Below are 23,834 nucleotides of genomic sequence, written 5' to 3' on the forward strand. Positions count from 1 at the left end.
AAAGCTTTATACAGAATTATAGATGTGTTATAATCGACTAGGTCTTGAAATGTAAACAATTTAGATTGCAGAAATAGTTCATGGGTGTGTTTCAGATATCCACTACTATGAATGATGTGAATACTCGTTTCTGTACTGTGACTAATGAATTTGTCGTACAGTGATATGTGTTCCCCCATACTTCGGCACAGTATGTAAAATCTATGGTAGAATATGGAAGAATCGAGGTACAGTACAGAGTGCATTCTGATCGAGATATATTCTAACTTTATTCAAAATTGAGAGGCTTCTTGAAATCTTGGTTTGTATGTGTCTGACATGGGTTTACCCAGACAGTTTATTATCAATTGTAACTCCCCAAAAATTTGTTCTCAGCAACATTTTCAATTTGTACACCTTCAATATTAAATGTTAGTTAAGTGTCAATTTTTGCATTCCCCAAAATCATTGCTTTAGTTTTACTTATATTCAATGAAAATTTATTTATATCCATCCATTCTTTAGTTAAGTTTAGTTCCTTGTTCACAGTAGTTACAAGTTCAGTGTAACGATTGCTACTGTAAAAATGTTTGTGTCATCTGTGAACAGAGTGAGTTTTATTACTTGGGATACATTAAAAATATCATTTATATAAACAGAGAAAAGTTTAGACCCCAACACTGATCCCTGTGGAACCCCCCATGAAATACCCAATTTATCTGATGAATATGAGCCTATTTTCACATATTGTACCCTACCTGTTAAATAACTTTTCACCAGTCCCCAGCTACCCCCCGAACACCATATTTTTCAAAATTTTCAAGTAAAATTAAATGATTTATTGTGTCAAAGGCCTTCTTGAGGTCCACAAAAATACCAACCGCATATCTATTTTAGTCAAGTGCATTAGTCATTTCCTCTACTGCCTCAATTATTGCCATTGAAGTAGTTCTTTGTGTTCTAAACCCATTTTGTCCTGCATTTAGTATTTGATATTTCTCCAAGAACTTTTCAAGTCTAGAATTAAAAGGTTTTTCTAAATTTTTTTTAAAAAATAGAGGCAATAGAGAAATTAGTGTATAATCTGTAAAATTGTGTTTGTCGTTGGTATATGCTAATAATGGTATTACTTTAGCAATTCTCATTTTGGGGGGAAAACAACCAGACTGAAGTGATAAGTTTCAGAAATATGTTAAGAGCTTCAAAATGGAAAATATAATCTTTTTAATTACTAACGTGTTGATATCATGATAATCCATTGATGATTTACGTTTGCATTTCAATATGAAATTAATAATGTCCTGATAATCTGTAGCTGTGAGGAACATTAACGATGGATTTCTTTTAATTGTTAGGGGTGACTGTTTTTAACAAAGGAAAATTGAACAAGCTCACCTGATCCAGTTTAGTTTGGTGACAGGGGAAGGAAAATGTAAATCCCAGAGGTAAGGATGCTCCTTTCAAACCCATCCTTTCCAAAAAGTTGGCCATGCAATCCACAATATATCTAAAAAGCTGCCACCCAGAAATATGCAGGAAAATCAGTATTCATGTGGAATAAAATTCATTACAATTAACAGTAGTGGTTCATAGGAAGGTTTTATGGAAATGTATTAAATTTGTGATGTTTAAAAAATACTTGTGGATCACATTGTATACTTGGAGCAATTTACAAAAAAAAAAAAAAAAAGCTCAATATTGTACAGTGTACAAGTCGTTTTAAATATTATGGATATAAAAGAGGCAACAAAATATTTCTTAAGGTGTGCAACCTGTGAGATACTTAACCTCTTCTCCTGTGCCCTGCATTGTCTCCTGAGGAATAATGTAGTTCTTAGCGTGCATCTCCACATGTCTCTTTTCACGGTGCACACGCACGAGCAACACTCTAAAACTTGAGCCGCCAAGGTCCAAAGCCAAGAATTCTCCATGCTCTGAAAGCATGAAATAGTTTTATGCACTACTCAAGTCAAGGGAAGCAAATAAATTGTATATACAGTGATCCCTCCCTACTTTGCACTTTAAACTTTGTGTCCTCAGTCCATCGCAATTTTTTTTTCAATTACAAAAATAAATAAATAAATACAGATGAGCTGTCCTGAGCCAATCGCGTTGTCTCTTTCTCTCTCCCTCCCATCTCTTTGTTTGTTAGGTAATGCATTGGAGTTACGTATTAAAGTTAACAATGATTGACAGACGTTTAAATTTTGATCTTGCCACGGATGCCTGGAACCCAAAACTTCAAAACGCTGCATGTGTCAATCATCGTTTAACTCGTTAAACAGTTGCTGTGGCAACTCATTGTGTGTAAGTGAGCAACTTGAGTGGATTTGACTGGACTCACTCAATGAAGCATTTAATAAAGCCAAGCATTTTTATACTTTCCTCTTGTTTAAAAGTAATTCGGTGGGGCAGAAACATGTTTAAAACGTACAATTATTACATCTGAAGTGTTTAAAAACCATTTATTAAAATATATATATATATATATACAGTAGGGAGAACAAGTATTTGATACACTGCCAATGGGTTTTCCTATTGTGAGTGTATCAAATACTTGTTCTCCCCACTGTATATATATACAGTGGTACCTCTACATACGAAGTTAATCCGTTCCAGGACCTTGTTTGTAAGTCGAAATGGTCGTATGTCGAGCAGGATTTTCCCATAGGAATACATTATAATTCCATTAATTCGTTCCACTGCCCAAAAACCTTCACTAAATCCTTAAAAAATACTGCTGGTATTATTACAAATGGCAATTACACATAGCAAAATAAATAAATTATAAATCAAAATCGGAATAATAATAATAATAATTATAATAATAATAATAATAATTCCTGTATTAATGTAACGAATCGGGTTCTAATGTGGCGGACGTTTTTTGCTGACCCTGAACGCACCGCGGGGCTCACGTGCCAGAGACAGACCGGTGAGCTTGAGTTTCACTTTCACTTTGAATGTTTTCTTGAGAACGCCTCAATTGCGGCAGACAGAAGGTGTTTTTGTTTTGAATAAGTTGTGAAATAAATGATAAAAACGTGGCGAAGTTGGCGATTTCTCTGGAGATGTTACCACAAAAGGAATTGTCAGCTTAACTTATAAAGACTGGCGAACGATGGTCGGAGGAGGACCGTGGAGATGTATTTTTGAGCCATTTCACGGATGCCCACCCTACGCTCATATTTTTCTGTCATTTGCATCTTCATTTAGAAGGTAAGCGTCAACTTTTTCCTTGTTTCACCACCTGTACCAACCTTTTCTGAAACCAGTGTTGATTTGTCACACAAGAAAATCCGCCGTGCATTCGTCTGCGGTGCTGCCATTGTCGTCGTATTTCGAGCATGTCGTCGGATGTAGAAACAAATGGCGAGTCAAATTTTACGTCGGATGTCGAAAAGTTCGTGTGTCGAAGCGATCGTATGTAGAGGTACCACTGTATACACGTTTTTTTGGGGGGAAAAAAGACATGACTTATATGTATCTCTTTCCAGTGCTAGATCTGAATAAATACATTGAACACACACATAAAAAAAATTGAGGGGGAGGGGGGGGTCGCTACTTCGCGGTTTTTCAGTTATCACGACGGGTTCTGGTCCCCACTAACCGCGAAAAACGAGGGATCACTGTAGATATTAATCTTCCAAGGGAGATAGATATTCAGTGTCTGGCTGCAGAATCATTCATGTGCAACACGCACAATAAATAACAAACAATGCTTAGATAAAGGTTACCATCAACAGTAATAAAGTCCTCATATCAAAGAGTCAAGTACCTGATCCATCTGGGGTCGAGCCAACAAATGTTGGAAGCATCTTGATGCTAGCCTGATTGTGGGCTTTCTTTGACAAGCCTCGAACCATATTTTCACTTATCAGCCTTTTCACTTCCATCAGCTGCTCATCATTCAAACGCAGGCTGTCAAGTATGTGCTGACGCTCAGCATTCTGAGCAGCAAGGCGTAAGGCTACAGCTGTTACCATGGCTGCACCTTTCCCGCTTCCAACCTCAGATCTCAAAAAACGCACATCACAGTCAGGCACTAGTCTCCGTACCATCTTGTGAAGCCTCCTCGAAAACCTTGGCAAAGGGAATTAATAACATAATAAGATCAAGTCTCAGATGTAATTCAGATCAAATTCGGTTAATGCTGAAAGCAGTACCAAATTCTTAAAAAGGAAATTATGAAATAAAAGAAGAATAAGAACAAAGAAGAAAGACACATCTGATTAGTCATTCACTCGTAATTTCTGTATGTTCTTTGCACCCAATTTGTTTTAATGACATATTGGCAAACAATTATAGAGCAGTTACTGAAAACGGTTTGAAGGTATGATTGGCAAGTTTAACCAAAGCAAGTATGACCAATTTAAATTTACAGAGTTCTAATAGAAAGATTGCTCTAAATTAATTGCTATTGCATCTGAGTGTCTGAGGCCTGAAACACAAATCGATGATTTAAAATTGTTGGAAAGGAATGTCATTCTAGCTCGGTTGTGTCGCACAATTATTTCAGTCACCATCAGCCAATACACTCCCCTGGCATGTGTTGCATTGGAGCAAATGAAATCATTGCTGTAATTGTATTTGAATTTTTTACCTACCCATCCTGCTCAGATGCTTAGCCAAAGAGAATGGGAATTTGTTTAGGTAAGCATTTATTTAAATTCACCTGTTGTGCTAGTACTGCCATCATATATTAAGTAGTATAATTGGTGATAAAATAGATTATATTTACTTCAAGTCTAGTATCATACAAGGACATTTAAATACATGTGGACTTGAGAGAAATGATTCATTCTTTAAAGGAAAAGACAACACCTAGTAAAAATGACCTTAATGTGCAAGATGATTGCTCAAAGTATTGAAGTAGGCAAATCATGCATTTATTTAGACCTCTGAAAATGGGAAGAAAAAAAAAGCACTTCTAACGAGTGCAGCCATTGTGTGATGAACATGACGTCAATCACATGTACAAATGTACAACACAAACACTGACACACTGGAAACAGGGAAAACTTAGTTTTAAAAAAAACAGGCACACACTCGTGATACTTTTGTACCTGTTGAATATGTCATTGTCTTTCTTCTTTCTCCATCTGACTCTTAAGACTTTACTTCCGATGTTCATTCAAGCTTTTCCCCAATAGTTGCGCATACTAAGGTAGGCAACCAATGTGTAGACGGGACCTTCTGACTTACTCGCATTTGATCGGCTAAAATAGCAGTGGCATTCCAAATGTCTGACAACGGCTATTTCGTCTACCTGCGGGAAATATTGGCTTTTATCTAGGTTTTTCTTCACTGTCAGACAAGGGAAAAATAAAATTCTGTGTTTTTCACTTCATGAAACAAGATTGTTTCCTCGGAGGTCCACACAACAGAGGTGTTGTCTTTCTCTTTAAGAACACAGCAGGGAGCTGTGTTTAACAGCAATTCAAATAAATAATCAAAATATTGTCTTGCTTGTAATAAATCACACTTCGCATTAAAGGGGTAACTTACTCTTGATGATTTTTGTATACAGAGCCATCCACTCCAATGGTTGTTCGCAATTTCTCAGCTGCTTTGTTGTCCCTGATTTGTCGGAGCACCGCAACCAATGTAGCTGCACACAAATGTGCAGCCCGTGTAGAAACCATTTGACATACTCTCTGGGTCGCTATGCAGTCCTCAATTGTTGGGTTGAGGTCAAGGCCTTTCAGCACACTTTCAGCACTCAACAGACCCTCCTCTCTGCTGTGGATGAAACAAATACATATAATATAAAATACAAACGATTAAGGTAAAATTATCAAATAAAAAAGATTGGCCATGACTTCATCAAGACCTCTCTTCCGGCATTTGGTAAACATTCATTACAAAAGACTTTAGTTCATGTGTAAAAAAAAATAAAAAAAAGTAATAATGGACATATTGAGTCATTCATGTAAATTAGTGAGTGATATGGTTACCAAGATTAGTTGACTAGTTGTAACGATGTTGACAATCAAATTTTTCGACAACTTAAAATTTAAATTTGTCGGGTTTTTTTGTGTTTTATTTTTCTCTGTCTTATAACAAGCTTTGTAAACAGGCCGTTTTGTTTTAATCAGCTTGGCCTGACTGTTAGCAATGTAAGCTAAACATTTTCTTATTATGTTACCCACATCTTGGTTTCAGCGAAGAGTGTGCACACTGCATGCTACATGCCCATCTCAGTTGAATGCCACTTTTTTGAGTGTATACACATAGTTGGAAAGAGCGAGCGGTTTTGCATATCTTTATTGATTTAAAACAAGGGTGCTCATTGTTTTTGCTCAAATATCCACTTTTCAAGGAGACAACCTCCCGTGATCTACCTTAACAGCGTGGGGGGGGGTGGGGGGGGGTTCATAACCACATATGTTGCCCACACAACATAATTAACTATGTACATTAAAAATTATATATTTGATGCCACGATCTACCCACACTAGGGTTGAGACAGACTGGTAGATCGCAATCGACGTACAGTAATCAGCAACGCCTTGTAATAGTGCATTATTCGTAGTTCGTTAAGAATTCCTTAAAAATGCTACTAAAAAAACAAAAATCACTTACTTTTCACTGTCTATGGAATAGATGTAGTTGGTGGAGAACTGTCCAGTCATTAGGAGCTTAGCTGTAGTCTTGCCTTTAAAAAGTAGTTGGTCTTTTGTCATTTTCACAAGGATGAGACGTACCAGTTCCCCCATGTACATTCCACCTATCATCTTCTCAAAACTGGAAACAAAAAAAATAAAGCAATCTGATTAGAAATGCTCTGCCTCTATGTAAGCAAGTGCACATTTGGGAGTCAGATTTGTGAGGTCTCCCCCCCCCCCCCCCCTCAATATTACTTTCTACTAATGACCTTTAGCAGGATCCATACAGTAATAAGTTGTATAGCATTATATTTGTGCCACTATTCTGAGCGAGCAACGATAGATTTTGAGCAAAGTAAAATAGATTTCAAGCACAGAAAAATATATTGAGCAAGCAATTAAAGATTTTGAGTGAGCAGTAATAGATTTTAAGCACAGAAAATAACCAATGCAATGTCTTGATCCATTTGTCGTCTTGCTTTTCAGAGTCACTGAAGAAGATGAATTTCCTACCACGTTAAACGTTTGGTGTGAAGACTGCCCACATGTCTGGGTCCATTAATTGATCTCATACGAAACAGAACTTCTACTCCTACTCAAGAAATTGCTAAATTGGCTTCTGCCGATTCAGACACGTGTTTCCCACCGCAGTCATTTTCACGCAAGTCCACTTTCAAAAAGAAATGGCAAACTCAAGGCACCTCGGGGCACATTCAGCCCGACTTCCAATAACAGTATATCCTATTCTGATACATAGTGACTAGAGGCGCACGATAATTATCGGTCCGATAATTATCGGTCCGATAGTAGGAATTATGACGCCATCCCAATAAATCCAATAACAATATATGTTATCGGTCCTTTTAATAATATTTTTGGTGTCGGAATGGGATGTGTGCGTTTGTTTCCACTCCTGTTTTGCCAGTATGCAAAGTTTTGTTACTGTTCTAGAGGCCGTATTTTTCCTTCACTGAGTTACGTATAAACCTTTCTATGGCAATTAGCAAATGTTTGCATTTTACAGTGTTATGCTTACGAGTTATTGAAAGGCCTTTTGGTTATTGATAGGCTTGCTGTTCTATAATTGCCAGGCTAAGAAAGTTGTTTCATGGACCAAGACCACAAAAGTCTCCCGTTGCACCAAATGTTTTATCTGCTGACAAAGCACAATACCTGTTGGGTTTATGTTTGTTTTAGATCAGTGCTCATTGTTCAGGGGAACACATCGTCAGCGATATTGACTGATTGATATACATTAAAAAAATTATATATATTATCGGTTATCATATTGGTATCGGCCTTGAGGAGCAGGAAGTTATCAATATCGGTTTCAAAAAATGGATATCGTGCATCCCTAATAGTGACCGTAGATTTTCAGCTTTAATTACAGGGTATATACTCCCAAATAACAGGAACACCAACTGTGTAAAGATAAGTTACAAAAGTATCATATGCTTGCCACCTTTTAAATGTACAAGGGTAATGGGAGAAAATATACAACAACAACACTTGATGAACTCCTTGAACGGTGCCTTTTTGGAGCAAGCTCCTTTTGTCTAAACTAGAACCCTTGCACTCTCATACCACACACTGGATGGCTATTCGTTTGAAATCTGGCTAGTCATAAATTGCTTCACTTTCGCAAAGATGACAACCCAGTGAGTTCCTCAGTAATCCAAAGAGTTTTTGGAAAATAAAGGAACACTTGCACAATATTTTGGGCAATATTTTGTTTTTACATCAATTTACTCAATGTAAATTGCCGTACACACCTAGTAATATGGCATCCTATGTTGTGAAAAAAAAAATGTAAAAAAAATAAAATCAAATTTAAAGTGCGAATGACACCAAAAATCATGTTTATTACATATTTCACGCAGTGTTTTATGCTCGTGAATGAAATGGACCGATTCATATATTCAATTTTTGAATCCCGCGCCATGAAAATGAGTTACTTCCGGCTCCAGTCTCGGGTTTAGGACGAATGCGAACGTGACGTCACCCGTGTCAGCGTCTCACAAATTCACAATACAGCATTGTTTTATAGCATGCAGTTGGACTGCGGATTCAGCTGATTTTGCGGATTAATTTGTTTATTTTTCGCATCACGCCAGCCAAACGGCTGAAGGCTTTTGTGGCTGCACGAGGGAGAGGCGTGTGAGCCTTTTTGGGCTTCAGAAAGTTCCCGTTCACCCTCAGATCGGCCAAAACAACTGTGCGACAACTGTGGGACCATTGGACTTACGAGGAAGTGAGTAAACATCGTGTTTTGTATGATGTGAAATAGGGCTGCAGCTCTCGAATATTTTAGTAATCGAGTAATCAACTGAAAATCCTATCGATTAATCGAGTAATCGGATAAAACATTTTTTTTTTTTTTTTTTTAGGTGAAGAGCAATTATAAATATACATGAGAAAAACAAGACAGTTCATCTAATATTGAACCATTTTCAGTCAATCAATGTCTTTATTTTCGATGTACATTGTTGAATGCACCGCGTGACGTGCGGGGGTGAAGGGAGGTGCGGGAGAGCGAGAGACCTGCCTTCCTGTTGTTGTTGTCGTTCCACAAGTTCCCAAAAAAGAAATAATTGCAACCTAACGAAATGGGTGACTCTTTGTCAACGTTACAGTATGGTACCTGTTGTATTGGAGCACATTAGGGACCAGGGCTACTTGGTGTTTTATCCAGCAATTACTACTCAGCTAAAATTGACAGTTAGCTTTATCATATTTTCATTTTACACCCTCATCACTCTACAGCAGGGGTGTCCAAACCTTTTGCAAAGAGGGCCAGATTTGGTGCGGTAAAAATGTGTGGGGCCGACCTTGGCTGACGTCCTTTACGCAGAACAATATATTTAAGCAAATTTTAGCAAGCCACTCTGTGTGTCACATTTGCTTTATTTATTTATTTTTTTAATTAATAATTTCAACAATCTCGCAACTAGCGTTCTCTTTCAACTCTCGGGCTCTTGCGAAATACTGCTGCTGTGAAATTAAACTAGCTTCAAAAGTTGCTTCAACTTCTCGCTGCGTATCTTCCCCGTATTCTTGTCGTACATGTCAGCGTGTCTTTTTTGGTAATATCGCCTCACATTGAATTCTTTAAAAACAGTGACTGTCTCTTTGCAAATGAGGCAGACACAGTTGTTGCGTATTTTATTGAATAGTCCAATTTCCACCTATCCTTGAAGCGTCAGCCGTCGCAGTCAACTTTTTGTTGTTGTTGATTGTCGCCATTTTAGAAAATTGGAAGTCAAGGATCACACGGGGTAATGTTGATTAGAGTGCTGCTGCCTTTTAGTGGGTAAATGAGGAGCAGCATTTAGTGTGTAAGCTATTTCATATAGTGGTAGCAGTTCTGCTGACCAATTTATTAAGTCTGTGTGCGGGCCAGACGTTATTAATTTTATGACAAAGGCTGGGGGCCGAATGAAATTTGACCACGGGCCGCATTTGGCCCCCGGGCCGCACTTTGGACATGTCTGCTCTACAGCGCTATGTTTTCACAGATTAAATAAAGCCTGTATGTAAGACACAGACACGTTCGCCACGCATCGACAGTGGTCTTAATAGAAACCTAGCCCTCCACAGGGCTAACGTTACGTGAGCGAGTGACAGTAACGTTAATCTTATTTATTAGCGCTGAGAAGTGTACTGCTTTAAGATGGCGGCTGTTTACTAACACCGCTGACTCTGTCATTTCGCATCTAGTTCAACATACATGTGATATCTATGAGACGCATCAGATGTGCTACCACCGTAGCATCATGCGGGCCACAATCTGGATTTATGAAAAATAGGCACATTTCAAACAACATTAGACTTGTTTTGGATGTCCTTGATTACTCCGACTACTCAGACAATTCCTTTATCCTCTTCTTAGATTTCTACAAAGCTTTTGATTCAATTTACCACGAATTCATATTTTTAACACTTTCGAAATTTGGCTTTGGAAATTTCTTTTGTAAAGCAGTCAAAGCTCTTTATGCTAATATTAACTGCTCTGTTAAACTGAAATTTGGCACAACTACCAGATTTAACCTTAACCGTCGTATCAGACAAGAGTGCCCAATCAGCTCTTACCTATTTTTGATTTGCTCTCAAATTCTTGCGTCACACGTCCATAGGAGTAACTTAAAAGAAATTGAAATAGCAGAAAGGGATATTCTTATCAGCCAATTGGCAGATGACACTGAAATTTTTCTAAAGGATAGAAATCAAGTACCTGAAGCTTTGCAGTGCATAAACAGTTTTTCCGAAGGTTTGGGTTTAACATTGAACCTAAATAAATGTCAGCTTCTCCCAATTAAAGAATGTGACGCATTAAATGTTTGTGGCATTAGAGTTCTAAAAGAAGTGCATTATTTGGGTATCTTCATTTCGAAGGATTCAAAGATAAGACTTTCCTCTAACTTTGTCCCGATCATTAAAAAACCCCAAACCAAATTAAACCAGTGGCTTCAAAGAAATTTATCTTTAAGGGGACGTATTCTACTCTCTAAGGCAGAAGGATTGTCCAGGCTGATTTATGCTTCTTATTCTCTTCATGTAGATTCCAAAACGTGCAAGGATGTTGACCGAATACTATTTGACTTCATTTGGAAGAATCGAACTCACTACATTAGAAAAAATGTACTTATGAACACATATGAACAGGGAGGTCTGAATGCCATTGATTTTTCTAGTCTGAACTGCACCTTCAAGGTTAACTGGGCCAAACGTTTCCTTAAAAATCCACTTTCAATGTGGAATTTTATCCCTAATTTTATTTTTTCTAAGTATGGTGGCCAGAACTTTATTCTGAGTTGCAGCTATGATGTTGACAAATTGGCAGGAAAGGTCTCTGTTTCACAAACAAGTATTGTTAGCATGGTCCATGACATACAAACACAACTTCTCACCACACACACACACACATAATCTGGAATAACAGGACAATTCTTTATAAAAACAAATCCTTATTTTTGGACAATTGGGTGCAAAATAATATCATTTTTGTGTCCCAACTTTTTAATCGCAACAGGCACCTCATGTCTTATACAGAGTTTTTGGATTGTTTTAAGTTCCCAGTTAGACCACAGCAATATGCCATTGTTTTTTATGCTATTCCGTCAGGTATCATGATGCTATGCAGAAATGTAAACTTGCCATTGCAAAGTTTGGCTCCTCCGAATATATTAAACTCATGTGTGGGGAAATTGTGTTTGCGTCATAACAAGTGTTATGTTTCCTATATTGTACCATCTTTATCAGTTGCTAAAGCGCCCCATCTTGTGGCCGGTTTAATTATTGTTTCCGCCAAAACAGTAGAAGAAGAATGCAAATAGGAAGTTCTTCAAACGTGATTCGGTGTGTTACATGGCAGCTTCGCTCTCAGAACTTCTGTGGAATTTGTGTTTGTTAGAGCAACGTCTGTAAGTATTTTGTGGTCAAATTGAGAGTTTCACTCAGCATATTGTGTTTAGGTTGCATATTTGAGACTGAATGTGTTTTATATTAATAATTAAGCATTATTTCATACAAGCCAATTGTATTTGTATGTATGGATGGCTTCTTTTGTTACTTCCAGCACTGACGCTGATTGCATGTATTTTTTATTGTTTTAGTTTCACAAAAAAAAAGGAAAAGAGAGACACATAAAGGATTTTGGAAAACATCCGGAGTGTGAGCCTTTTCAATGTTTAGCTGTTTGGATAGCGGAAGCGAGGCCATTTACAGTGAAAAGACTGCAATACGGCATACAGCAGAGCTACAGAAGCCACTACGTGGAGCCACTGCCATCTCAAAGAGCTAAGTGAAATACACTGAGGCATCAGACTTAACTTAGCACATTATATGTGATTTAACTGAATCAAAATGACTGAAAACAAATCTCGCAAAAGTTACACTCAGTCATTCGCCTCAAGTAAATCTTCATCACACGCAAGCTCAAAGGCGAGCATTGAACTGCTAAGAGCTAAAGCAAGAGCAGAAGCTGCCCAAGCCAGGGCTTCCTACGCACAAAAAGAAATTGAAATAAAAGTTGAACAAGCTCGTTTACAAGCCACTCTTGATGCACTTAGAGCTGAGCAAGAAAAGGAGGCTGCTTTAGCCGAAGCTAATGCTCTTGAAGCTGGCCTACATGAATTAGGCCTTGAAACACGCAGTGAAACTTATGAGATCTCTCTGCCTGATAACCAGCAACAACGAACTGCCCAATATGTTTTAGAGCAAGCTACTGTCGCTGCAGCTCAACAGATCAGTTTCCCCAAGGCTGATAATCTCTCTCGAACACCTCCTTCTCAGTCAGAAGACGTAAAGCAAGAAGATATGTCAAGCCACCTGTTAAACAGCGCTGCACTCGACAACAGCCTCAATGCACGTCAGTCAGCTAGCTTTAAACCACTCATGCCTGTTATCCAAACTGCTCCTAAAGCATTCAATCACAGTGAATGTGCGCCAACTCAGCCAACCTACGACCTTGCCAAGTACCTCGCCCGCAGTCAGCTCATAACCACCGGTCTTTCTGCCTTCGACGACCAGCCGATGAACTACTGGGCGTGGAAATCATCTTTCAAGAACGCTGTAGCAGGGCTAGACCTTTCCGCGGTAGAAGAGCTTGATTTGCTAATCCGGTATCTTGGAAAAAACTCAGCCAGACAAGTCAAACAGATGAAGGCAGTGAACATCAGGTGCCCTGAAGCTGGTTTGAGGATGGCCTGGGAGAGGCTTGAAGAAACATACGGCTCTATAGAGGCCATAGAACAAGCTCTGTTCTATAAGATAGAAAGCTTCCCCAAAATCGCAACACGAGAACCTTTCAAATTTCGAGACCTGGCTGATCTACTATTAGAGCTAGAGGCTGCTAAGCTTGATGGTTACTTACCTGGCTTGTCGTATTTAGACACATCTAGGGGGATCCAACCGATCGTTGACAAATTGCCTTACAACATACAGGAGAAGTGGATGGCCTACGGCTCCAAGTACAAGCGTGACCATGGTGCCAGCTTTCCACCTTTCACCGTTTTTGCCAACTTCATACGTATTGAAGCCAAAATACGTACTGACCCCAGTTTCAACCTGTACAGCTCTAACCAGCCAGCACCTGAAAGAAAATATGGTCCTAAAACACCCATATCCGTTCATAAAACTCAAGTGTCATTAGAGGACAAGTCAGAGGGAGAAAAGATGAAAACGCCAGCAAACCCAAACAAACAATGTCCGGTTCACAATAAACCCCATCCATTGAAACGTTGCAGAGGATTCAGAGAGAAATGTCTGGATGAACGGAAACAGATTCTCAAGAAGTTCAACGTCTGCTGTCGTTGCTGCTCATCCTCCGATCACCTAGCAAAGAACTGCACCGCAGAAATTGTATGTACAGAATGTGGCAGTAATACTCACATCGATGCCCTCCATCCAGGTTCTGCTCCCTGGGAGTCTAAAGCGTCCCTTCCCATCACAAGGCAAGGCGGGGAGAACGACAAAGCGGACACCCAAGAAGTTACTTCGAGCTGCACTGAGGTCTGCGGAGAAGGTGTGAGTGCAAGGGAATGTTCAAAGATAACGCTGGTGAATGTGTACCCTGCTGGTCAGAAGGAGCTGACAAGAAAAATGTACGCAATCTTGGATGAACAGAGCAACCGCTCACTTGCTCGCTCTCAGTTCTTTGACCTGTTTCAGATCCAAGCAACAAGTCATCCCTACGTGCTAAGAACGTGCGCTGGGCTCACAGGAGTAACAGGAAGAAGAGCTTGTGGCTTCATGGTAGAGTCAGTGAACGAAAAGTTAAACATTCCTCTGCCGACACTCCTCGAATGCAATGAAATTCCTAACAATCGTTCAGAAATTCCTACACCAGAAGCTGCACGTCATCACTCTCATCTGCAACAGATCGCTGACATGATCCCGCCACTAGAACCCACAGCTGACATACTGCTTTTGCTCGGCAGAGATGTTCTAAGGGTGCATAAAGTCAGACAGCAAATAAACGGACCAGGTGACTCCCCATTTGCTCAAAGACTTGATTTAGGATGGGTGGTGGTAGGTGACGTCTGTCTGGACGGAGTGCATAAACCTTCACAAGTCAATGCCTACAAAACCTTCATCCTCGAGAATGGCCGCACAAGCTATTTCCAACCATGCAGCAGTCAAATCAGAGTCAAAGAGACGTTCACAGAGGTTCTAGAACACCTTCACAGCTCACCACAAATCGTCCCAAGTGTTCACAGTCCAACGTATAATGTGGACAACGTCGGCCATCAGATTTTTGCACGTACAGCAGATGATCACAAACTTGCTCCTTCATTCGAGGACGCACAGTTTCTCCAAATCATGGACTCGGAGTTTTATCAGGACAGTGATAATAGCTGGGTGGGCCCCTTACCCTTCAAGTCGCCACGACAACGGCTTCCCAATAACAGACAACTGGCTAATGACCGGCTCATGTCTCTCAGACGCACTCTAGACAAACGTCCTGAAATGAAGGCACACTTCATCGAGTTTATGGAAAACATGCTCAGCAGAGGACACGCAGAAGTTGCGCCACCTCTTGAAAGGAATCAAGAATGCTGGTACCTTCCTCTGTTTGGAGTTTATCACCCTAAGAAACCTGGCAAAATCAGAATTGTGTTCGACTCAAGTGCTCCTTACGAAGGAGTTTCGCTCAATGATGTGTTGCTAACAGGCCCTGACCTCAACAATAGTCTCGTGGGTGTACTAATGAGGTTCAGAAAGGAACAAGTCGCGACAACAGCTGATATTGAACACATGTTTCACTGTTTCGTCGTCAAAGCCAACCACAGAGACTTTCTCCGCTTCCTATGGTACAAAGATAACGACATTTCTTCAAAAGTCGCTGAATACCGTATGTGCGTGCACATATTTGGAAACAGTCCTTCACCTTCTGTCGCAATGTACGGCCTGAAAAGAGCTGCAGCTAGTGGTGAAGAGGATTATGGAAGTGATGTAAGACAGTTTATTGAGCGAGATTTCTACGTTGACGATGCTTTGAGGTCATTTCCTACTGAGGAGGAAGCAGTCCACGTCCTCAAACGAGCACAAAGCACCCTTGCATCTTCAAACCTCAGACTACACAAAATCACGTCAAACCGTTCATCTGCCTTAGAGGCCTTTCCACCTGAGGACAGAGCGAAAGACATCGAGAACTTAGATTTGTGTGCTCAAGATCTACCAGTTCAACGCAGTCTATGGCTGTTATGGAATATTGGTACAGACTCTTTCGTATTCAACGTCGATGAAGATCAAAAACCCTTTACACGTAGAGGCGTCCTCTCTACTGTTAATAGTCTGTACGACCCACTTGGGTTTCTCGCCCCAATCACGATCCAAGGTAGATTCATCCTGAGAGAACTCAACACAGTTACAGCAGACTGGGATACAGCTCTTCCAGACAACATGAATGCAGAGTGGAGTAACTGGAAAAACTCACTCCAAGACTTACAAGGTCTGCAAATACCACGTCCATACACATCCATTTCCACAGTGAGTGCTCAGAAAAAAGAACTTTGTGTATTCGCCGACGCCTCCGTGAAAGCCATTGCTGCTGTTGCCTACATAAAAGTATCCACTGCAGACAAAACAGAAGTGGGCTTTGTATTCGGTAAAGCAAAGCTGGCTCCTCAGGCAGGTCTGACCATCCCGAGGTTGGAGTTATGCGCAGCGGTTCTCGCAGTCGAAGTTGCAGAACTAGTTGTTGCAGAAATGGACATTACATTCGACAACATTGAATTTTACACGGACAGTAAAGTTGTACTAGGCTACATATACAATCAGTCCCGAAGATTTTATGTGTACGTGCATAACAGAGTGCAACGCATCCTCCAATCAGCACGTCCCAACCAGTGGAAATACATTCCATCTGAGCTCAACCCAGCGGACTATGGGTCCCGGTCTGTACCAGCTGCACAGCTTAGCACCACAACGTGGTTAGAAGGACCAGCTTTCCTAACCAAGTCTTCTGTGCAGTTTCCATCTCCCGACACGTACCATCTTGTTGATCCTGCCCTCGACACAGAAATACGTCCCGCAGTGACAACAAACTTCACTCGTGTGACAACGTCTACACTAAGTCCCACACGCTTTGAAAAGTTCTCCAACTACAGGACTCTTCTCAGAGCACTAGCTTGTCTAATCCACGTGGCTCATTGTTTTCACCACTCCAACCAAACTTCTAGCTGTCACGGTTGGCACCGCTGTCGACCTACAGAAGAAGAGCTGATTAAAGCCAAAGTTTGTGTTGTAAAGACTGTTCAATACGAGTGCTACAAAGAAGAATTCAGATGCATACAAGAGAAGACCAAAATACCTCCCTCAAGCAGTCTTTGGAAACTGAACCCCATTCTCGACAAAGACGGACTTCTAAGAGTAGGAGGTCGTATTACACAGTCTGAACTTGGTATTGACATCACCAACCCTCTCATCATCCCAGCGCGGCACCACTTCGCTATGCTTCTAATACGCCACTACCATGAGTCTATGAAACATCAGGGGAGACATTTCACAGAAGGTGCTATTAGAGCGGCTGGATTCTGGCTGGTAGGAGCCAAACGAAGCATCAGCTCAGTTCTTTTCAAGTGTGTCACCTGCAGGAAATTGCGAGGTAAAACAGAATGTCAACAAATGGGAGAATTGCCATGTGAGCGAATCCAAGTGGCACCCCCTTTCACATATGTCGGCGTCGATGTTTTCGGACCATGGGATGTCATGTCGCGTCGTACAAGAGGAGGACAAGCTAACTCCAAAAGATGGGCAGTGATGTTTTCATGTCTGTCGACAAGAGCAGTCCACACCGAGTTAATTGAAACAATGAGCACCGACAGTTTCATCAATTCCTTGAGACGCCTGTTCGCAGTCAGAGGTCCTGCGAAGCAAATAAGATCTGACTGTGGCACAAACTTTATTGGCGCTGCCAGAGAAATGAAACTGGATAAGACAAACCTCAACATGAAAGACATTGAGAGCTACTTAAATGGACAAAACTGCTCATGGGTCTTCAATCCGCCGCACGCCTCACATATGGGTGGTGCCTGGGAGCGAATGATTGGAATTGCCAGACGTATTCTCGACTCCATGCTCCAAAATTGTAAGAAGATGCAGTTAACACATGAACTTTTGTCAACATTCATGGCTGAAGTATCCGCCATCATGAATGCTCGCCCACTAGTTCCTGTGTCGACCGATCCAGAGTCACCCCTCATCCTTACACCTTCGATGTTGCTCACAATGAAGACGGGCTCAGCATCACCACCTCCAGGCAACTTTGAAAATGGGATGCTCCTGAAAGAACAGTGGAAAAGAGTACAAACTCTCGCCGACACGTTTTGGTCCAAATGGAGACAAGACTATCTTCATGCTCTTCAGTTGAGACACAAATGGCAGGATAAGAAGACAAGTTTCAAAGTAGGAGATGCTGTTTTGCTTAAAGACTCGCAAGCGAAAAGGAACGAGTGGCCTATGGCTATCATCTCGGACATCTTCCCAAGTCAAGACGGATTAGTGAGAAAAGTCGACGTAACAACTTCTCATGCAGGCATCAAAAAGACTTTTCGTCGGCCTGTAACTGAACTGGTCTTACTTTTATCTCCCGAGTAGTGTATATCGTTTATACAGTTTATGTGGGATTATAATCCCAGGCGGGGAGTGTTATGTTTCCTATATTGTACCATCTTTATCAGTTGCTAAAACGCCCCATCTTGTGGCCGGTTTAATTATTGTTTCCGCCAAAACAGTAGAAGAAGAATGCAAATAGGAAGTTCTTCAAACGTGATTCGGTGTGTTACATGGCAGCTTCACTCTCAGAACTTCTGTGGAATTTGTGTTTGTTAGAGCAACGTCTGTAAGTATTTTGTGGTCAAATTGAGAGTTTCACTCAGCATATTGTGTTTAGGTTGCATATTTGAGACTGAATGTGTTTTATATTAATAATTAAGCATTATTTCATACAAGCCAATTGTATTTGTATGTATGGATGGCTTCTTTTGTTACTTCCACCACTGACGCTGATTGCATGTATTTTTTATTGTTTTAGTTTCACAAAAAAAAAAGGAAAAGAGAGACACATAAAGGATTTTGGAAAACATCCGGAGTGTGAGCCTTTTCAATGTTTAGCTGTTTGGATAGCGGAAGCGAGGCCATTTACAACAAGAATTCAAATAGATATGTTTGATCGCTTTTTCAGAATCAACTTAGATTCACGGCATATGTTCAATCGTTTTGGAATCGATTTGTTGGAGATATAATTTTTAATTTTTATAATTTGGACTATCCCCAACATGTTTCTGTTGACTTCACGAATGAAGATATTTTTATCATTAATCTACTTCTTTTGTTGTCGAAATTCTACATCCACAAATGTATGTTCAGCAAGCTGTTATCATCTTTTTCTCACTTCCACAATGAAACGGTATGCTACATAAACTTGTAGAAAAAAATTAAAGAATAGGAAAGCGGTGAAAATAATTGATATTTGTGAAAAGCTGTGACTTTTTTGTGAATAGTTGCTTATAGTATTATTCATTCTTTTTTTCTTCTCTGATGTGCAGTGTTCGGTATGTTGATACCCCCTGGCATATTTGTGTTTGTATTCTTTTTTTTTTTTGGTTTCTGTCATGTTGTCGTTGTTAATAAAAAAAATAAAAAAAAATTAAATCATGCGAGCTAGTTTTTAGCAACGTCTGCTTAGTTTGTTGCGGCTGTCAGCTGCAGAAACGTTTTTTTAAAAATATTTTTTTATTGCTTCTTCCGCTACGCACGTGACATCAGAGAGTTGTCCCACATTAAAAGTAGTCCGGGCAAAACATGATGCTTAGAGCTGGTGTGACGGCCCCTGGCCGTTTAATGGTTAACTTCTGAGACTCTTCCAGACAGCTGATCGCCGCCTCCACCAGCTGGCTGTTTACCCTCCCACTGTGATGACAGCTGATCGACGCAGGACGGACCGACGACGTCACCGCCGCTGATTGGCCACGGAAAAAGGCGCCAAGCTTCTTAAACCTGCCGCTGTCAACGTTCTGGGAGGTCGCAATTTGGCAGCATTCTGTCGCGTTCCTCCTCGCTAGCTGTTTGCTCGCCATTCACGCTCGTTTGCATTTTGATCGCTAGTTTGATACACTCCCGCTTTTTCGGTGAGGTCTTTTGTGTTTATTCATTATTGGATCGTTTTTGTTCACCACTGTAAATAAGAGCACTGAAGCAAGTAAGGGTAAGTCGCCATTTCTGTTCAACCCGTTTTCTCCTGTTTTGTATAGAGTAGGAAGTTAGGTTAGACGCTGTCTTTTCTTTGTTCCTTTTACATGACCAGGGTTTAGTTAGCAGGTGGGGTTTAAGTGTAGTTCCTTTTGTTTGTTGTTTTGGCCTGGGCTTACCCTGAAGTCACGCTTCGTCGGCATTCTGTATATATTCATTGCGAGTTTTATCATTGTGTAAATAAATTTGTGTCCACTTGTACCTTTGTGTGGATTGTTTTATGTTACGCCTTTCGCGAGCCATCTTTGGCACGTAACAGCTGGCAAAATTAAACAATTCCTCGAGGTGAATAAAATTACTCGGATCAGTTTTTAAACTCGAGTTACTCAAGTTCCTCGAGTATTCGTTTCAGCTCTAATGTCAAATACTGGGATCATTTTAATACGGAGGTGTCTTGCATTTTGTGGCTGACATGCTCATTGTCCACTCCACAGATGACTGGCGGCTTGTCGCACATCCCCCCGCCAGGACAGCACAATACTTGGCTTATTGCCCTCTTCCTGTGCCCGGTGTTCTATCAAATTTTCAACCCCATCAGAAATTGCAACTTTGTGTTAAAAATGGCTGCGAATACAGCGATTACAAAGTAAACACTACAAACTTTCTTTAAATGAAGGACTATTTACTTACATTTGATCATGGACGATATGTAGAAAAGTTTTCAGACACATCCTGTCATGTTAGCTGCACAACAACTGCAGCCGCGCTCTCACCGTTAACGTCTTCGCCGTGGAGTTAAGCATTAATTTACGCTATATTCGTGTTGACCATGTGGCAGCTACGCGCTCCTCCGACGTCGGCCGGTTTGTTCGGGGGTAATTCTCCAGCTGCTTCCCCGGCAAACATGCTCTCCTGCCTGCAGCAGGGACGGGCTGTAACTCGGGTTGCCGATCGGCAAAGACAATCGACAACCGCGCCGCTGTGTGACATTATCCTGAGTAGTTCTGAGTGTTTTTTCGCTTCGAATGCCGAGAATAGACTTTGAAACATCACTCGGTTCGGGTTAGCATGTCGGCTAGCTGTCACGCCTCCTGGTTTGTTTACGCTCTCCGAAGCCGGGGCAGGGAAATGACAAAAGCCTGACAAATTCCGGTGGCATAAAATATCGTTTGGGAGGTGCGACAGTGAAGGTGAAGTCGGCAGTTTTGACCATTATGGAGTAATTTTGCCATGTCGTACTGAATAAATGCATTTTTTAATATTTCATATTCCATTTAGCACAAGACTGTTATTTGTCATGTCCATACCATTTAGCAATTGGGGAAAATACTTAGATAAAAAGAATATCTTGTAAAAATATTGGAGTTGAATAATTCCCCCTCAATGGGGTGAAGTCTAAGATGAAACATTCTCCTGCCGACGTCATCCTCCTGTTGGGGACACTAGAGCCCTATAATGGTAGGCGTGGCTAAACTGCAGAATAAAAGACTAATTTCTCATCATCTGCGCTGTGCCAATTTGTTGTATATAGTTGAATCGTCTCAAAATAATATTCTATTTCACATAATAATGCTATTTAAGACTTTTTTTATCCTGTCGTACGCACTTTAAGATACTCACAGCTGTTTGCCAGGGTTTAGAGAGCCAGCATCTATTTCTCTGTCAAAATGTGTTCGCAGGTCCTCCAGGGCACCGTCATCTCCAAAAGCGCCCCACTCTGTATTGACACACATCTGACCTTCATCACGATCTAGCAACTCAAGGTTCCTCATTTGTTCCATGTAACAGGCATTTGTTCCTGTCCCTGTAAAAAATAAAATAAAATAAAATAAAATTAAAAAAAAAAAAAAGTAACTAAATGTTTTGGAAAATGTGTCCTCGTTCTTAAGAAAGTACAATAATCAGAAGTGAAAAAGACACCAACATGATTAATAAAATTCTTCTGAAAACTTAATAGTGAACAGAAGTAGAAAAATGTATGTTTTGATGTCCTGTATCTTGATGTAAAAGTATACAATTTGGAAACTAGGAGTAGGAATGTCATCAAATAGTCAGTGGTGAACATAATAGCAATAATTGTAAAGTTAAGCCCTTATTTTAGCTAATCGGCAAAATCAACCCTCTGACAGGGAGCCATAAAATTTCTAAGTCTTGTCGATAATTTCCACATAGCCACATACAAAATTAAAAGAGGGAACGTGTGTCCGTTTTCACAAAAGAAGCACAATTGTGTCCCAGCACACTGACAGGCTGAAGGCTTAGCTCTCAAGCCCTCGACTGGCTAACTCGTAGCCTACAGGCACTAAAAATAAGCAATAATTAATCAGCCTTGATACCAAGAATCAAAAATCGGGCTCTAAAGATAGAAACCAAGCAGGAAGGGATTTGAAGCCTCAATCTCAAAACTATGAGGAGGAAAAGAGAACCACGTCTCTGTGCTGTCCACTTTTTCACTTTTTACACAGAAAAAATGTTTCCATCTAAACTAAATCTTTTAACAATATTTAAAATTAAGTGTTGGGACGCTTCCTGTATATAAACTGTTTAGTCACGTTTTGTCCGACAAAAATTAAATCCACAAATTCCTCCAGCATAAGTACTGCAGATTCACTGGCCGATCATAGCAACTCTTCCCAGAGATCAGTGCTCTTTAAGCGGCCATATGCTATATACTAATCGACTGGAAGTACCCCGTCTGCCATTGCTGGGGTGTGCTGCCCACAGCACACAGAGCCAGCAGATACTACAGTTGCCAACCGTCCATTGAAATATTGGATAGTCCCGTAATAAAAAATCGTCCTGTTTTAAGCTTACGAGGGACGCACTCTGTCCTGTATTGCCACGAAAATTGAAAATAGTGTTTTGTATGTAGAACAAACGAATACTGGTATGGTGCTTTTCAACAATTTGTAGGGGAACGCATTCCCCCGCCTCTCCTGTTTTCTGACCAGTGACCTGAAAGAACAATGACAATCTTTTTGTGAAGCATTTTCACATTATATTTGGAGTGATCATTTAAGAAACTTATTGCGGAGGAGACTTTAAACGCACCTCAGTTTATGTTCGAACTTTTAGGTAAGTATTGAAAAAACATTGCCAATAATTAGTTTTATAGTACAATTACTGAATGAATTTTAAAAAACCCAAACACTTTTTACATACATTATCAGGCCGGTTGGCTCTACCAATGAGGTGTCCCTTTACTTTTGAACATATTACCCCTGTGCTATCATCGCTCCACTAGACTTCAAGTTAATTTTAGAACTGATTTCAACTTTTACTGTTTGTTTTTAATTCTAATAATGGCCTGACTCCTTTTTATTTGTCGGAGATTTTAATCCTCAGTAACTCTGGCATGGTTCTTTGTTCTACCAGCCAGCTTCTTCTGCAACTCTAAAGGTCGAGACTTAAACAGTTGAGTGATCGATCTTTTGCGGTTGCTGCCCCCAGGTTGTGGAATAGTCTGCCCCCTGAAATCCGCACCATTACGAATATTGGCCTTTTTAAATCGCGATTAAAGACCCACTTTTTTACTTCTTCCAGACTTGGGTAGCCTGGTTTTATTTCTTAAAGGGTACCTCAGACTTAAAGACTTGTAGGCTCTAATAAGCCACAATTGTTCTCCTTTACTAAAATATGTTATTAGAAACAGATAAAATATTGCCATTGATTTAAAAATCTATAATATTTAGTAGTACATGTTTTGACCTACGGAGGGAACCATGTTTTAAGCGTGCAATTGACGCTCGGGGTGATGACGTAGATTGTCACTGTCACTCGACGAATACTACCGGGTTCCAGCAATTCCTTCTAAGCATCTAAGCGACCCCAAACTTTTGTATCATGATCACATATGATACAAAAGTTTGGGGTCGCTTAGGCCCCAAATTTTTGAACGGTAGTGTACTATTAATGTTTTTATTGAATCTTTGATTACCTTTTCATTGCCTCAAAATACTTTTTTTTGTATGCGTTTCCCTCTCATATTTTCAAGCATTGTGTTTTCTTGTGGTATTTTTAAAGCAGATTGTTGATCCGTTGACCACATTGATCACA

General features: G+C 40.2%; 1 protein-coding gene across 1 annotated transcript in view; it reads right to left on the reverse strand.

Moving 5' to 3' along the window:
- Positions 1–23,834, reverse strand: part of hk2 (hexokinase 2) — a 78,036-nt gene that overhangs the window by 40,094 nt on the left and 14,108 nt on the right. Inside the window, exons 7-12 of the mRNA XM_057831749.1 lie at positions 21,399–21,582; positions 6,565–6,726; positions 5,488–5,721; positions 3,758–4,062; positions 1,768–1,913; positions 1,375–1,494 (exon numbers count right to left, since the gene is read on the reverse strand). Of these exons, the coding sequence (XP_057687732.1) occupies positions 1,375–1,494; positions 1,768–1,913; positions 3,758–4,062; positions 5,488–5,721; positions 6,565–6,726; positions 21,399–21,582 (1,151 nt within the window). The remainder of the gene's footprint in view (positions 1–1,374; positions 1,495–1,767; positions 1,914–3,757; positions 4,063–5,487; positions 5,722–6,564; positions 6,727–21,398; positions 21,583–23,834) is intronic.

This window comes from Corythoichthys intestinalis, chromosome 3 (assembly GCF_030265065.1).
Source record: "Corythoichthys intestinalis isolate RoL2023-P3 chromosome 3, ASM3026506v1, whole genome shotgun sequence".
NCBI classification, from domain to species: Eukaryota; Metazoa; Chordata; class Actinopteri; order Syngnathiformes; family Syngnathidae; genus Corythoichthys; species Corythoichthys intestinalis.